Here is a 17,626-nt window from a genome sequence, read left to right as displayed (position 1 = left end):
ATCAGCGAATGAGTTTGGTCAGAAGCAGCAAGGTCCACTCCCTTCCCTTCCTTTCTAGACAGTACATGACACAAACGCTGTTTTGTTTCTTAGCTCTGAAGGCAAGCGTTTTCCTTTCCTTTCCCCCACCCCAAAATTACAACGATAATATTGGTTTTATGAAAAAAAATACATGTATTCAGTGTCTTAGGCATGTGAGCTCACAGCAACATCAAAATAATAAAAAACAAAGTAGTGCAGTTATTATTAAGAAAAGGAAAAATAATAATGATAAAAGCACAATACAAAAACGTCAACTGGGTTGCCTGCACCCATATTTGAATCTGACTGGGGGTGGGGTGGAATAAGGTTTGTATTGTTCTTGCAGCTCTAATACTGAGATGTCCATCTGGACCAAAGACCGTTTATCTTCATGAGTTGGTAATCGGGTTTTCTAAGCAAGGCAGGAAGCCACCGTTTTCGCAGGGTTTGCATCACAATGTGGATTCCAGGGACGAGTCAAGGATGTCGTCGTGATGGCTGTTGCTGTTGGAGTCGCTGTCGTAGCTCTGGGGACTCGAGTAGTTGGCTGCCTCTTGCAATCTCATCAGCATGTTCATCTGAGGAGACACGGGAAGGACCAGAAGTGTCAAGTGAAAGTCCTATCTGCACATGCATTTCGAGGGCAACTGAACATGTTCTGCCAAACGTTACATAAATTGCACGAGATCTGCAGTAGGCATTCAACAGCTCAAAGGAATAAAACGACAATGGGGGTGGGGAAGGGTGGATTCAGCAAGCAGGTCTTTCCCACATGCATTGAGTTCTGCAGTTTCTGTACAGCGGGGAATGAATTGGAACTAGAAGAAGAAGACTTGATTTTTATATGCCGACTTTCTCTACCACTTAAGGGAGACTCAAACCGGCTTACAATCACCCTCCCCTTTCCCCCCCACAACAGACCCCCTGTGAGGTAGGTGGGGTTGAGAGAGTGTGACTCGCCCAAGGTCACCCAGCGGGCTTCGTGTGTAAGAGTGGGGAAACAAATCCAGTTCGCCAGATTAGACTCCACCGCTCATGTGGAGGAGGGGGGAATCGAACCCGGTTCTCCAGATCAGACTCCCCCACTCCAAACCACCGCTCTTAACCACTGCACCATGGTGGCTCTAGGTTGTGTAGAGGGAGCCAGAGCATGGTAGATGGGTTGGGCTAGGTCAGGGGTCAGCAAACTCATTAGTCAAAAGAGCCAAATATCAACAGTACAACGATTGAGATTTCTTTTGAGAGCCAAATTTCTTAAACTTAAACTATATAGGTAGGTACACTTTATTAACTTAATAAACTTTAATTAAAGTTTTAAGTCTTAATTAAACTATAGGTACACTGAATAAAACTTGATATCATACTTAATAATGATCTTTTTTATTGATAAAAATTAAATTGTAAGTCCCTGCCATTCCCCCCTCCCCGTCCGGAGTCCTCGTCTGGAGGCCTGGTCTACAGCCATAAAAGCCTATTGGTAGACCTGGCCTCCGGCTGAGTCCCATTGGGAGGCCAGGTCTACCCACTGGCTTTCTTGGCAGTAGACCTGGCCTTCGGAGGCCCATGGAAGCCAATGGGTAGACCTGGCCTCTGAAGGGGGACTTTTTCTCCTCCTCGGAGTACAGGTCTACCAACAAGAAAGCCGGTGGGTAGACATGGCCTCTGAGGAGGGAAAAAAGAAAGGCATCCATAAAATTAAATCATGACAATGACTGACAAACACCGTACATTCTCAAAACTCTGTAGGGGGCTTATTGTTGAGTTGTGCATCTGAGTGGCAAATCCAATGCAAAACCTCCCATTCATAAATGGCCAATAACCCCCATGCAGAGTTTTGAGAATCTGGATGGGGAAAATGTGCATCTGAGTGGCAAATCCAAGACCACCTCCTCCTCGCTGCCGCCTGGGCTCCTTCCTACCTTCTCTCAAGACCCGACCCAGGAATGCCCCTGGCGGACACTGACGGGCCCCACGCCCCACTTACCTCTGAGCCTGGGGAACAGGCGGCGCAGCACGGCAGGAGCGCGGCGTGGACAGACCCAAGCCGCGATGCCGGACCGAGCAGGGAGGGGCGAGCGACAGGGGCCCTGACAGCCATCCCCGACAGGAGGGCGGGCCGGAAAGGCATTCTCCCGGCCAGCATGCCGGGGCTGAGAGGCGAGGCCAGGAGCGATCCGGGGCAGGGCAACGCCCCAGCGGGCCGATGCGCAGACGCCGACGGCTCCAGCACCAGGTGGCCCTTACAACAAGGGAGAGGGGAGCCAAAGCGGGGCGGCCTAGAGGAGCCCCCGGGGGGGAGGTAGCTCTCGGACCAGCCGGTGGGAAGACGGGCCCGACCAGACCACCCACCAGAGAAGAAAGGGGCGGGGCTGGAAACCGGAAGGGCCCTTGGAAGTTCTGGGAAGATGGAAGGGGCGGGAAGCGCTTCAAACCCCCGCTGGCCAGCTGGGTGGGACTGGAAAGAGCCGCACTCAAGGGCTCAAAGAGCCGCATGTGGCTCGGGAGCCGCACTTTTGCGACCCGTGGGCTAGGTCGTGTAGAGGGAGCCAGAGCACACCAACACAAGTTGGACCTCCTATGAAAATCCAGTGGTCCTAGCAATGCAGTTCATGACAAAAAAGTAAACCTTACTCTAGGAAGATTCAAATCATGCATCCTGTCCCCCACTGTGGTGGTTGACTTCCCCAGGTATAATTAGTAAAGAAGTGGAATGATGATACCCTGAATGTCCAGTCACCGACTGGGGGCCGCTATGGGCAGGTGGAAAAAACACTGCCTGGAGAAGCTCACTCTGAAAGAGCTGCTCCTGCTACAGTTGATTGGCAGAGTCCCAAAGGGGCTGGATGAAATGCAGGAGCAGAGGAAAACTAGGGCAATAGTTGGAATGGCTCCCAACCTCTGGCAAGAAGGAAACTCCTTGTGGGAGGCCAGAAGCAGCAAGACAGTGTGCCGTTTGCCGCACTCTCTTTGGAAGAGCCAGGGAGGAGACTAATCAGGAGAGCCTAGGCCAGGGTCCCCCAGTGTGGTTCCCATGAGCACCACAGTGCCCGCAGACACTTCCCCCAGGCACCCACCACTATGCTTCAGGAAAGGAGGCAAGTCAGTTGTGAAGGAAGGACCAGTGGCTGGCTGCCTTTATACAAATAAAGGGGCTTTCCACTTGGATCCTCCCGATCATCGACTGGAGAAGGATCCAGGATCCCGTGAACAGGATCAGTTGTGAGGAGGTGGGGGCTAAGGAACAGTGGAGCATCTCCCCCCACCCCCCAGTTGTCTTCTCCCTGTGGATTTTATCCTTCCTTTCCACTATCGGTTGGCCGTCTTGTTCTGTGTGCTTGTTATTCCTCCCTTGGACTTTTCTTTCTTTCTCTTCCTTTCTTCCTTTCTTCCTTTCTTTCTTTCTTTCTTTCTTTCTTTCTTTCTTTCTCTTTCTTTCTTTCTTTCTTTCTTTCTCTCTTTCTCTCTCTCTCTCTCTCTGCACCACTTCCTGTGGCAGCCGTTTTGCAGTGGCACCTGCCACCTTTCCTCTAAGTTTCAAATGTGCCTGCAGATTCAAACAGACGGGGGAACCCCGGCTTTAGAGTAACCACTCCAGGCTGTGCAGGAGGGGAGCCAGAGAAAGGAGTTGGAGAAGGGTGCTGAAGGTGGCCAAAGATGTGGGGCTGAACCACCACCCTCCTTTGACGAATCTATCTGGTAAAGGATATTTAGCATAAAGCCTTAGGGGTTCCCCTTAAATATTCATTTGGTACCATGGGAGCACTTTTTTGCATTGGTTCATCCCACAGCAGAGCTGTAATTTTTCAAATTACACTGCAACTATGTCCTTGGGGCCTGCAGATGCATGCAATCAGATGCATGCAATCAGACAAGCATATATGTAAGTATGTAAGTACCACAGGATGAACCTCTAGAAAAACAGCTTCTGCAATGCTGTTGCAGTGTACTGAATTAGAAAGAGAAGGCATAGCCTTTCTATGCAGACCATAATGTTGTGTTTTGTAGCAAGTCTTTTCTGCCTGTCCTTATACTTTCAGTGCTAGCTAATTTCAGTCACTGTTCAATGTACAATGTACCCTGGTGGTCCCTTCCAACTCTATGATTCTATACACAATTATCAGTCATTGCAGGTAGTAATAACTGATAACTGCATGAGTTGCGAACCAGCAAACTGTAGCAGTTACAGTGTTTGACTAAGGTCTGAGCAATCTGGATTTGAATCCCTTCTCCACCCTGGATGCTTGTTGGGTGGCCTTGGGCCAGTCACACACACACTCAGCCTAGCCTACCTCACTGAGTTTTTGTGAGCATAAAATGAAGTCGGGGCGAATTGTAAGCTATTGGGGAGAAACGTAGGGTGAAAATGAAGAAGAGTAAATGACACTGCAGCTATGAAGTGTGGTCATTGTTGTTTTCCATCCCTACTTTCCTTTCTCAAGAGTGATTCTTACTCCAAAATATGCAAAAGGTGAGCATGACAGACACTGGATGAACTGCATGCAAAGTACAGCCCAACATGAGCACAACACCATTCTTTAGTTCCTTACACAGATGCCAAAATGCAGAGATTCGTTCACGATGAAGAAACATTGCCTTTCAGTTTCACATTTAAATGTCCACCGAAACAACCTGCAAATAATGTTAATCAGCTGTTGAGACTGTAAAAGACAAGCCTCACCAGAGGATCTCCTTCAGCATCACTGGGCGGAACTTGCTTGCTGGTTGAACCTTCCCGTGGCATGGAGTACCCATCAAATCCAACGTCTTCTGGCCGCAGTTGCAGCAAGGGAGGCCATTCATGGTGCTGTGGGGTGGCTGCCCAGGGATAAGTGTCCATTACCCATTTTGCAGGGTCCTCCCAAGGCGCTCTCCTTCCATACAACTGCAATCGAGAACAAAGTAATCCTTTAGGAAAGGCAGGGAAGTTTAATGCATCACTTTATTATATTTATGTATTTCAGTTACTGCACTGTGGTGTGGTGCTGTTTTAGGTACAGAATGTGAAGGAAATTATGGAGTGAGGCTTGTCAAAACCTGTGTTTTCTATTACATTCTTGCCTCCCTCCTCTTCAATTACAACATCCCTTCTATTTTTAGGCTACCTTAACTGCAAATTAAGGGATGCGGTGATTCCCAAACATCTGGAACATGTTATACCACTGATCCATCGAATACAATGATTCTGACTGTCGGTAGCTCTTCAGAGTTTGAGATCCCTTAACTGGAAATGCCAGGGACTGAAACTCTGTTCTGAGGAAGCTTAGGAGGGGCTCTTCAATGAGAAGAATGATGAACAGTGGCCAGAGTTCTCTGAAAGACAGTTCCCGTGCCACCCTCATACGCACTCATGAACACATGAAGCTGCCTTATACTGAATCAGAACCCCCCCTTGGTCCATCAAAGTCAGTATTGTCTATTCAGACTGGCAGCGACTCTACAGGGTCTCAGGCAGGGGTCTTTCACGTCACCTACTTGCCTAGTCCCTGTAACAGGATATGCCAAGGATTGAACCTGAGACCATCTATATGCCAAGCAAATGCTCTACCACTGAGCTACGAACCTTCCCCAACTCCTGACCTTCCTTTGCAGTGTGCAGCCCTTGGCAAGGGAGAAGGACTACTGTATTCCAGAATGAATTCAACATAAGGGGTGACCGTGATGTCCAATAGTGCTGATGCACAGGAGGAGTCCGCTGCTCGTGTGGCGGAGCAGGGAGCCAAACCCGGTTCTCCTGATTAGAGGCTACCGCTCTTAACCACTACGCCACACTGGCTCTCAGGGGGGAATCCTAAGCAGGTCTACCCATGACTTACTCGATGGGTCTTACTCCTAGGTGTTCTTAGGACTACAACCTCTGCCATTTACTTCAAATGCATGCACACTGACTGCACGGAAAGTTGTATTTGCATTGGTGTGCAGCCTGAAGAAAAGACACCTGACTAATCCTGCCCTGTCTTTTTGTGAATACACAGATACAGCCCCTTAGATCAGTGAAATCGCTGCAATAAAATGAAAGCTGAAGCACAGAAACTGCTTTTCAGACGAAAAAGAAATGGTCACATTTTTATCTGTAACAGTTTTAGGAAATGGTGTCCTTGGGATTGTATTTTACTTTTGGTTCTTTGCAAGCACTTACACTCATAACATATAATAGGGTACAACATTAAGCAGTAAACACTCCATGGGATGCATGGCTGCATTAAGAGTACATTATAATGTCACTATCCATCTGGGCATAGCAAGACAAATCCAGGACTGCAATCTTCTTCATAGTCATTATACAATGAAGATAAATGCCTGTTACAAGATGTCACTTCTCTAGAAAACAAAAAACAAAAACAGCAGCTGAAAAGAGTTATCCCAGGGCCCACGCTATGATTTACTGTAGGTACCATGCATCAGAACAAACCCTCAAACCAACAAGGTCTGAAATATTTCAAAAAGAATGTGGTGGAGGATTCTGATACGCATGCCTTTACGTTTTAATGTTTTATCAGCCAACAATGTGTCAGATTTTCCCTTTGTTACGGCTGGTTTCACTTCTAAAATTGAATTTTAATCAGATACTAGAAAACCCTCAGATTTCCTTAAAAACAAACAGAGACACAACTACAGTGTTTAATACCATGATGACAAACTTCTTGTCAAGGCAGATCATGAGAGGGAGGGCACCTTGGCCATCTTCTGGGCATGGAGTATGGGTCACTGGGGGTGTGCAGGGGGGGGGGAGGTTGGAATTTCCTGCATTGTACAAGGGGTTGGACTAGATGACCCTGGTGGTCCCTTCCAACTCTATGATTCTATGATTCTTGGATAACACATTAGCAAATCGATAGCGAATGTATAACAAAATGTGCATGTGCAGCAGACTATGCCCTTGGCTATTTTTTTTAACCCTATTAGATTCTGTCAATTAGACATTTCAACATCTTATGTACATGAACTTGTCTAAAACCGGTTGTGAGGTCTTGGTTACAGTGTCGGCTTAAGACTGGATGGGCTCGGCTTCAAATCCTTGACCTTGGGACAGTGACTTCTTCTTATCCTGACCCACCTACCAAGGTTGTTTTGAGCACAAACTGGAGGAAGGGAGGACTGCATGCACTGACCTGTGCTCCTTGAAGGAAGGGCAGGAAATAAAAACACATCTAGGCAGATGCTGCTACGCTGAAGTGTTTCTAGTTAACAATGAACAATCCATCCTGTATTTATCACACACAGCAAAAGGGAGGACAGAAATCCTGCCTCTTATGTCCTGATTTAGTGCCTTCTTCATTCACCCGCATTAAAAGGCAAACCAGGAGCCCAAATAAGTCATCTTTGTATTTTTTCCTTTTCTATTTACACAGACAGATTGAGCAACCCTGGAAATCTGCACTGTGCAAGTCTGTGCTGCTCACACATCTGAAGTGGGAAAGCAGAACTAGTCAAGCCTGCGGTATGCAGACGAGAGCACCCTACTCAATCAGCTATTATTTTTGCCATGCCAGCCAATATTTGTCGGGCAATAAGTATGACATTTTGCCTTGCTGGTGAAAATATCTACTACTAGGAAAATAAAACACAGCAAAACATTGTTCTGCCTCTCTGAGATACGAGTCCTCCCAATGCAGGACTGTAAGGAGCAAAGGTAGTACTTCAATGCAGGCAAGGACAGAAGAAGTGGGCCTTTACATAGACAAGGATCCAATGACTTTGAGCTCAATGACTAGAATATATTTGTCCCATTTCATGAGCTGTCTTGTAAATCCACTCAATTTCAAAAGATGATTACCACATGGCATCGTGATGAGGGCTTTTACTTGAGGTGCGCGCACACAGACACACATTTTCAACTGCAGCAGGGTTACACCCTCCCAAGTCCATTAACTTAAGCTTAATCAGGATGGTATCGACCCTGGAACAAGAAATCAGTTCTACAGTTCCAAGCCATACACTGACTAGCTCTGAAACAATGATACTTCACTAGAGGAACTTCGATCACATTATATCTCTCCCCTTTTAACATATAAATCTAATGCCTCTATCTCTGACATAATGCCTTTTTTATTAAGTGACAGGGATCGCAAGGCTACATTGTCAGTGGCAAGATTTATTTCACTCCTTACATCCCTCAATCATTAGATTTATGCTGCTCAAGATCAATGGATCAATGAGCTTCTAAGGGATAAAGGAAAGGATACTTCATTAGAAAAAGTTTTATCAGGCACCCTACAATGGTCCAAAATATGCAGACTGCATCCAAACTTATAAAGTCAGTTATCGCTTCCTATATCTTCCACTTCACTCTTTTTCTGAAACAGATTTTTACCCATCTTGAACAGCGAATGGTTATTGGGCAGTTTTGACCACTAGATGGTGCCATATGATCTGTGATTAATGATTCTCAATGGGTGAGTCAGAGCTCACTAGTGAATTACAAGAGTACAGCAGGGGTGGGGAAATATGGCCCGCAGACTCTCCCGCAGAAGCCACCACCATTGCTGTTGGGAGATCCCCCCCCCCCGGGCGGCAAATCCAAGGCAAAACCTCCCGTGCATGAATGGCCAGAGACAGAAAAGCCTTCCCACTTTTTCCAAACACACACTTGGCCCCCCGCCTCCTCCCCCCTCAGCAGAGAAGTGGGGGGTGCATGCGCAGAACAGCCCGCAGTGCGCGGGGTGCCGGGAGACCCTTCCGGCGGAGGCTCAGCATCCTGCCCCGCTGACAGCTGCCCCCTCCCAGCCTCTTTCTGTCTCCCTCTGTCCTTTTCTTTCCCTACTTTTCTTTCTTTTTCTCCCTCGTTCCATTTCTCTCTCTCTCTCCCTCCCTCCGGCGGCTTCTCCAGCACCCTTGGGTGGAGGGGTGTGCAGTCCTATTCCACCTTTGAACTGCCCACAAGCCACCCTCCAAACACCTTTCCATTTGTCTTGATACGTAGAGAGAAAACAGTAAGGAACTAGGGTTGCCAGTCTCCAGGTACTAGCTGGAGATCTCCTGCTATTACAAGTGATCTTCAGCCAATAGAGATCAGTTCCCCTGGAGGAAATGGCCACTTTGGCAATTGGACTCTATGGCACTGAAGTCCCTCCCCAAACCCCGCCCTTCTCCAACAGTCTCCACTAGTTCCAGCATAGGTTATTCTCTTTGTTTCTAGTCTCCAGGTGGTGGCTGGAGATCTCCTGGAATTACAACTGGACTCTAGGTTACAAAGACCAGTTCCCCTGGAGAAAATGACTACTTTGGAAGGTGAGCTCTTTGCCATTATACCCTGCTGAGGTCAATCCCCTCCCCAAACCCCATCCTTTCCAGGCTTCTACCCCCAAGATCTCCAAGAATTTCCCAACTCAGAGCTGGCCATCTCAGATTCGAGCAACTGCTTATTTAAAAGGGAAATCTTTAAAAACATAGCTATCTGGCAGCAAATGATTTGCGCGCATTTCTATCTGCTGTAGATCTATTTCTTTTTTCCCTTCTCCATACATGTTACTTCTAGGAGGAGGAGAAGCAGCAGCAGCAGCTATGTAATGTGTGAGCTGGCCTTAAGACTCCCTGTGGCAAATTGTTCAGTGCTTAGGGTGATCCAACACATCATCATGTTACAAAACACATGCTGTACTTATGATAGCAACTGTGTTACCCTGGTGCTGTAGAAAGAGACGTGGATATAAATATTTAGGATCCGAGTGAAATTACATAAATCTAGAGTATTCCTGATAGTGGGGGAACAATACTGTTTCTAAAAAGCTCTGTGTACTTAGGCGGATAAATCTTTTCATATATTCGCATGGAACCTGTGAAATGCACGATGTAAGGTATTTTCCGCATCAAGGCACTTGAAAATCTTGCATTTGGCTTGCCTTAAGCACGATGCAGGTGAGGCAAAAGAACTGACCAGCGTGCCCTTGAAAGCACCCAGTAGCTCATCCTGGGCTGGTACTTGTACTCAGTTAATACTCGCTCAGGCTGGCCGTCTCCGGAGTGCTAGTTGAGCATGGGTAGCAGCTTTCCACAGTTACTCACCCTTATTAACCAAGACAGCTGGTAAGCTTTTTCGCCTCACCCACATTACCTTTACAGCAGGCCTTTATGTCTTGTGATGTATTTATTACAGCCAAAGGCCAGGATAAAATATAAAACATACATCCTATAATAAAATTATACAACTCCCACTTACAGCATCTCATCCACACTGATTAATCTGAAGGTTTGCCCATAAGGTGTTTGTTCTTCATAAATGCCTTCTGTTTCCAGCAGACATAAGAGCAAAATATTGGTACAGAATATGAAATATGTCACCCTTTCTTCCAGTAGATATTCTACCAAGGAGGCCACGTTTTTGTCTTATTACGCAGAGGAAGTGACTCCCACAAGGTGGCAGCAGCCGTAGCAGAAAGGGGAGAATTAAAATATACTAAAACGTAATCGACAGGAGTCAGGGATGGAGAGCTTGGTTCTTTCTTTTTTCTTTCTTTTTTTAAAAAAAGTGGCCTTTTCAGCAGCTGTGGCTGACATTTATAATGGAAAGAGGGCGATGATTATACAACTCCTTGAACTTTCACATTTTCACAAGAAATCCAAACGAAGCCGTTGGGAGCGACTGACGGCCTCCTTGGTCTTGGCCCTGACTGATATTTAAATGGCAAAAACAACAGTGAACCCATCCAACAACTTTTGTGTCCCTGGAGTCCCAGGGAGTTGGCTGGAAAAGGGTGGTTCCCACCCTTCCATTTATGATTTTAAAAACGTGTTTAAAAACATCAGTGAACGGGTATGCAAAGACAGAAATGCCAGAGCGAGACTGGGTGCGAAAGGGAGCTTTTGATTCCTGCAGGTGAATTCTGTGCTGTCATCCATGCTATCTCCTGCTCTGCTTCTCTGGAGCAGGGTCACAATGTTTGTGCAGCTGCAAACAAGCCACTGAGACATTTCCTACACCAGTCCAAAGTACGCAGATATCAGATCACTGTAATGTTAGCTACGTACAGCAAATTGTGTGCCTTTTCAAAAACGTCACTGACCTCTCCGTTGCCCCTCTCTGTCCACATACCCTGGGATTCCTGGACCTCATTTATCAGTAAACATTTTAACTGACATAGGTGCCTTACTGTGTCATGACTGTTTAAGCGGCGTACTGGCATTATCTGAAGTCTTTCCTATATGCTATATAGTATGAGCTGTAATTTTACAGTTTTATAGAGATATATGTGAATTCGTTACTCAAGAATAGAGCAAATTCTAGGACCCCCACATCACTCACCCTTGCGTTCTGTCTCCCCAACTGCTTCTTTTTGAATGCTGTGGTTCAGCAGTGGAATATGGGAATTCAACCTGCTTGTAGCAGCCAAACACTCAGGAACATGCAATAAGACACTGACCAGAAGCCACAGCTTCCAGTTGTAGGTGTGCTGTGTGTTTGGTGAAGTGCGTTTCCCAGGCGAACCTGGGTTGTCATTCAAAAAGTGAAGCAGTTCTTAGATCACTTGACATTTTGGAGGATAAACTAGTTTAAATGGAAGCAATTCAGATTAATTTATTTGTGAGTCACTGAGTGGATTGGGAGGAACACTGCTTCCATCTGCACCATCACCACTGTGCTTTTTGTTAGCTGTTCCTCTCAGGTATATGTCTTGGCCATGGCCAAAAGTAGCGAGTCCTTGGGCATAAGTTGGAGGGCAAGTGTTCCTGGCTCAAGGCCTGGGCAACTAGCCACAGAAACAGCAGACTGTTCTTGTCTCTCTTTTTGTATCTTTAAGCTTCATTTCTTTTTAATTGTACCTGATTGTATTTTTGTTGCTTTGAGTCCTGTTGGAGAGAGAAGTGGCCAGTAGATAACACTATTACCAAGTTGTTCCCAATGCAAGCAAGATTCACAGCAAAGATTCAGTAGCTAAATCACTGACAATTTTCAGAACAGCATCGTGTTTGCACTCTAGATATGCTGATGGATCATCAATCATTATTCTATTCCAGATGAAAGAAAGGGTTCACGCAGGTCTGCACAACTTGTGACCTAACAAACCAAACTCAAGGAGCTCAATAAATAGGCTTGTTTTGTTTTTGGCAGCCTGCCCAGGATAGTGGTCAAACAATGGCAAGCCAAAATACATGACAAGTAGATTGTATTTTGCTTGGCAGGTTACAGGTTGGGTTAGTGTGATTGTGTTATGTCTTAGATTTCCCTCCTGGGGACTTCCGGTGGTGCCGTTGGAGAGAGCACTCCATTTCCCCAGGTTGTCCTGGGAGAAATCCAAGTTTGCGTTATTTTTGGGGGTACATAGATACCCCAATCCGACCCTTGCAAGTGGGTTGGAAAGCAGGAACTCCCTGCAGCCCGCAAACGCGGTTTGACCTCCTAGGTACTCTGAGGGGGCTTTTTTAAGCCCCTCGGAGTCCTAGACGCCGGTCCTGCGAGGGCACTAGGGAAGGACATCGCCAAAACGCAACATTGGCAGCAAGCTCTACCCTCCACCGCCTTAATACCAACATAAGGACTACATAAAGAAAAGAACCTCACCTCTTGACACCCAAGTGAGTACAAAAGAACTCTTCGTCTACTTACTAGAAATTTGAACAGACGGGGGGCTGATAAGAATATTTCTGGGACCCCCACCCCTCCATAATCCGAACTGAAAAAGTTTGATCTGAGTTAGTCATCGGGATTAGCGACAGGAGCCTTATTGGATCGATCAGCCTAAACCATAACAAAGAGTCGGAAGGATACCTTTTAGACTGACAAGAATTATCACCAATGAGAAGGTCCGAAGGAAGGGGAGGGTGATCTCTCTTCCTGATTTTCCGGCGAATTCCTGCCACGTTTGCAGTAAGGGAGTGCCTGGAACGGAAGACTCTCTATAACACCCTCTCTATCATTGGAACTAAAACAACAGGAAGTAGCCGCGGGACTGAATATCCGTCGCACTCGAGTTACTTTCAAATCATTCCTGAAGGAATAACCATCGAGAAGAGGCGATAGAAGGTCTGCAGCACTAGTAACTTCCTGTTTACTTCCTGATTAATCCGATCTAGAGCGACCGAAAAAACTCACTGGTATTTTAAAACTTTAAAATGCAATTTTAAAGCCAATTTCGACTCTTTTCAACCCGAAAAAATTATTAGGCTGATCTTTGAACTATCATCTTTTAACCAGCACCTTAAAGGCCCTGTCGGTGGACATGTATTTTACCAGCTTTTTTTGAATGTAAATGTCTCGACCCCGCTCTGGCTCACTACACAGCCCTGCCTATACTAAACTAAGGGACTCTTTACAAACCTCGACCATGGAAAAAAGTTACAGGATATGCTAACTAAACAAACTGAGGCAACAAATAAACAGTTTGAACAGATGTCTACACAGATGGCACAGTTGACTTCTATGATGACAAATCTTGGTCAAGCATCCCAAGCTATTAATCAGAAGTTGGATGTGGTCACTGGAGACTTAAAAGAAGTAAAAACTCAAATGATTGTTATGAAGACAGATATGCAAGCGATGGATGTATCAATTAAGAAAGTGATGGATGAGCACAAGGACACAAAGAAAAAATTAACAAGCCAAGAAAAACAGATTGAAACAATACAAGCGGATCAGATGGCGGCAAAAAATCAAATGGCAATGATGGAGATGAGAGTGAAAGAGACCAACCTTCGTATACGCAATTTTCCAGATATGATGGGAGACAATAAAGAATCTGCAATACCAAATTTGGCCTACTTATTTCAGATAGATGAACAAGAATTAAAACAAGCCATTAACAGAATTTACAGGTTACCACTACCTGCTAGAATGAGAAGATCTAAGCCAAGAGATTTGATGATAGTGTTCTATGACACCAGACTTAAAGACAAGATTATGAAGATTCATTATGAAAATCCAGTGTCAGCAGGAGATTCCTCTCTTATACTACTGAAGGATATTCCAAGGCATCTACTTTCACAGAGGAATAACTACAAAGACTTTGTGTCTATACTGAAAGCTAATGGTATCAAATACCGTTGGATTATGCCACAAGGTTTGGCTTTCACCTATAAGGAAGTGAAAACGACAATTCTATCCCAAGCAGATGTGGGGAAATTTCTGAGAAAATATAAAATGGACCTTAAAGAATTACCTGGAGAGAAGGAGGAAGAAGAAGAGGAAGAAGAAGAGGTACAGGGTGCAGAAGGTGGTACCAAACTATAGACTTTTTATTTTGCTAAAAAACACTACATTATGGCAAAAGCAATTTCTTGGAATGTAAATGGACTGAATGAGAAAACTAAAAGGGCCAGAATCTTCAAATATCTACAGAAATATAAATACTCCCTAATTTGCTTACAAGAAACCCATATAGCTTCAAAGCATAAAAAATACTTGGAGAAACAGGTGCTTGGACAAGCATTTATTGCTTCTGCTAAAACTAAAACAAAGGGAGTGGTAATCTATGCCCACCCCAGTCTCTGTCCAGAACTAGTATATAAAGACAATGAAGGAAGAATTGTAATTATCAGAACTAAAATATTGGGACAAAGGACAATAGTGGTTGGAATCTATGCACCCAATGAAGGGAAAAAATCCTTCTATGAAAAATTACATGATCTGATAACCCAGTACGCACAAGACCAAATTTTATTGATGGGCGACTTCAATGGAATTATTCTCCCATCTCTGGACAAAAAATCAAAAGCAAAAGATATCAATGATGGATGCTTGCCTAAAACTTTCTTTGCCATGGCTTCAGAATTAGAATTACAAGACATTTGGAGAACAATGAATACAACAGCTAAAGAATACACCTTTTATTCAGCAAGACATGATTCACACTCCAGAATCGATATGATATGGGCCAGTAAATCAATTTTTACGCAACTACGTAAAATTCATATTTTACCTAGAACTTTTTCTGATCACAATCCTGTTACCTTTGATTGGAACAATAAACAAGCATTTAGATGGCGAATGAATGATAAACTTTTAAAAGACAACAAGATACAAAAGGAATTACAGGTTTTAATGAAAGACTTTTTTGAAATTAACCTTAATGGGGAAACTTCTTTAAATACAGTTTGGGACGCATTCAAAGCTGTTCTGAGAGGTTTTATGATACAGAAACACTCGGCCTGGAAGAAGACTCAATTGCAATTTACAAACAACATACTTTGGAATTTACAAAATTTGGAGCAGAAATTGGTAATGGTATCACAGGAAGAGGAGAGAAGAGAAATTCAAATACAGATTTCTGCATCTAAACACCAATTAAATTTGGTAATAATGGAGGAAATGAATAAAAATCTGAAACTTGCTAAACAAAAGTATTTTGAATATGCAAATAAACCAGGAAAATTTTTAGCAACACAACTGAAGGACTCATTTCAAAAGAAGATTATAACAAAAATCCAAACTGCTAAAGGACCAGTTTATTCAACTTCAGAAATTCAGAAAGAATTTGTTTCATTTTACTCTAAGTTATATCAGAAAGAAAATACTCCAAAACAGAAAATAGATAAATTTCTAAACTCAATACAGATGAAAGCTTTGTCAATGACCCAGAGAGAATGTATTGAAGCTCCAGTAACAAGGGAAGAAATACAAGAAGCAATACTGAGACAAAAAACGGATAAAACACCTGGACCAGATGGAATTACTGCACTATTTTATAGAACATTTAGTGACAATTTAGTTGGATTTTTTGGTTCACTTTACAATGCAATTTTGGACGAGGGAACATCCCCGGAGACTTGGTCACACGCATTTATATCACTGATACCCAAAGAAGGAAGAGATCCAGAAAAAACATCTAATTACAGACCTATATCGCTCTTAAATGTGGATTACAAAATTTTTGCTTCGGTTTTGGCATGTAGGATAAAGCAATTTATTAAGGATCTTATACATGAGGACCAAGCAGGTTTTATACCAGGAAGGCAAATAAAAGACAATGTAAGAATTTTACTAGACTCACTGGAATATTATGACCATAATATTCAACAAACTGCGGCTTTTGTATTTTTGGATGCAGAAAAAGCCTTTGATATGGTCTCTTGGAACTTTTTGAAACGGATTTTGGATAAATTGAATTTTGGAGATCGTTTTCAGAAAGGTATATCGGCTATTTATACCTCCCAACAAGCTAAAATTTTGGTTAATGAATCAATGTCAGATAACTGCCAAATCACGAAAGGGACTAGACAGGGATGTCCCTTGTCTCCACTTTTATTTTTGTTGGTGTTGGAACCGCTATGTGTGAAACTAAGAAGTATGGAGGACATCCGCGGGCTAAGAATTAAAAAACATGAATTTAAGTTGAGAGCATTCGCGGATGACCTACTGCTAATTTTGGAAAACCCAACACAGTCAATGAATATACTTCAGGAGACTTTGGATGATTTTGGAAAAGTATCAGGCTTTAAAGTGAATCAAGAAAAAACAAAGATAATATTTAAAAATTTATCGGAAATACAACAACAGGAATTTATATCATATACTGGCTGGGAGAAAGCTAACAAAGTTAAATACCTGGGAATTTGGATCACTGCAAAGAATAAAGATCTGTTAACCAACAATTACCTCAAGTTATGGGGTAAGATTAAAACTGATATGATTATATGGTCAAACAAAAAATTGTCATTAATGGGACGTATCTCAACGATCCAAATGAATGTCTTACCGAGGATGCTCTTCTTATTCCAAAATTTACCAATAATATCACAAACAAAATATTTTGAAACTTGGAGGAAAGACATTTCAAACTTCATCTGGCAAGGAAAAAAACCAAGGACTGCTTATAAATACTTGGTGGATCTAAAAACTAGAGGAGGTTTAGCACTGCCTAACTTTCAACTCTATGCTGAAGCGGTAGCTTTAGTATGGCTAAAAGACTGGATGAATTTGTCAAATGTACGTTTGCTAGACTTGGAAGGTTATAATAACTTAAGTGGATGGCATGGTTATTTGTGGTATGATAAAATTAAATTACAAGCAACATTCCGTAATCATATAATCAGGTCCTCTCTACTTCGTATTTGGATGAGATATAAACACATTTTGGAACCAGAAACACCGATGTGGATATCGCCCCAAGAAATGCTAACTTTGCGCCCACTTAGACCAGACAAATTTATTACTTATCAAGATCTAATTAATTGGGAAGGAAAGAAATGCTCACTAAAAGACTTTCAACTGCTTAAGGATGATTTACAATGGCTTCAATATTACCAAATCAAATCAGTTTTTGTACAAGATGCAAAAAAAGGTTTCTCTAAAGAAAAATCTCCTTTTCAAAGGATTCTACTAGACAATAATACAAAGCTGATTTCTAAAATGTATAATCTCCTTTTAACAATATACTGTGAGCAGGACACGATTAAACCAACTATGATCGATTGGGCTCAAAATGTGGGACATGATATTGTTTTAAATAAATGGGAAAGATTATGGTCTAAAGATTTAAAAGGAATAAAAGCACAGTCAGTGCGAGAAAACATCTATAAAATGATGTATAGATGGTATCTAACACCCAAGAAAATTGCAAAGATTTATAAAACGATGTCCCCTACTTGTTGGAAATGTAACAAAGAAATTGGTTCCTTTTATCACATGTGGTGGACCTGTGACAAAGCCAAAGACTTCTGGGACATGATTTATAAC

General features: G+C 43.4%; 1 protein-coding gene across 2 annotated transcripts in view; it reads right to left on the bottom strand.

Moving 5' to 3' along the window:
• Positions 1–428: 428 nt before the first annotated feature.
• Positions 429–17,626, bottom strand: part of NAV2 (neuron navigator 2) — a 310,894-nt gene continuing 293,696 nt past the window's right edge. For both annotated transcript variants that reach the window (XM_056852251.1, XM_056852253.1), the window contains 2 exons: positions 4,700–4,903; positions 429–599 (listed from right to left, as the gene is read on the bottom strand). In XM_056852251.1, the coding sequence (XP_056708229.1) occupies positions 474–599; positions 4,700–4,903 (330 nt within the window). In that variant the 3' untranslated portion in view covers positions 429–473. The remainder of the gene's footprint in view (positions 600–4,699; positions 4,904–17,626) is intronic.

The sequence above is a fragment of the Euleptes europaea genome, chromosome 6 (genome assembly GCF_029931775.1).
Source record: "Euleptes europaea isolate rEulEur1 chromosome 6, rEulEur1.hap1, whole genome shotgun sequence".
Lineage (NCBI taxonomy): Eukaryota > Metazoa > Chordata > Lepidosauria > Squamata > Sphaerodactylidae > Euleptes > Euleptes europaea.
The sequence above is the reverse complement of the archived record's forward strand: the minus strand, read 5'-3'. Positions and strand labels throughout refer to the sequence as shown.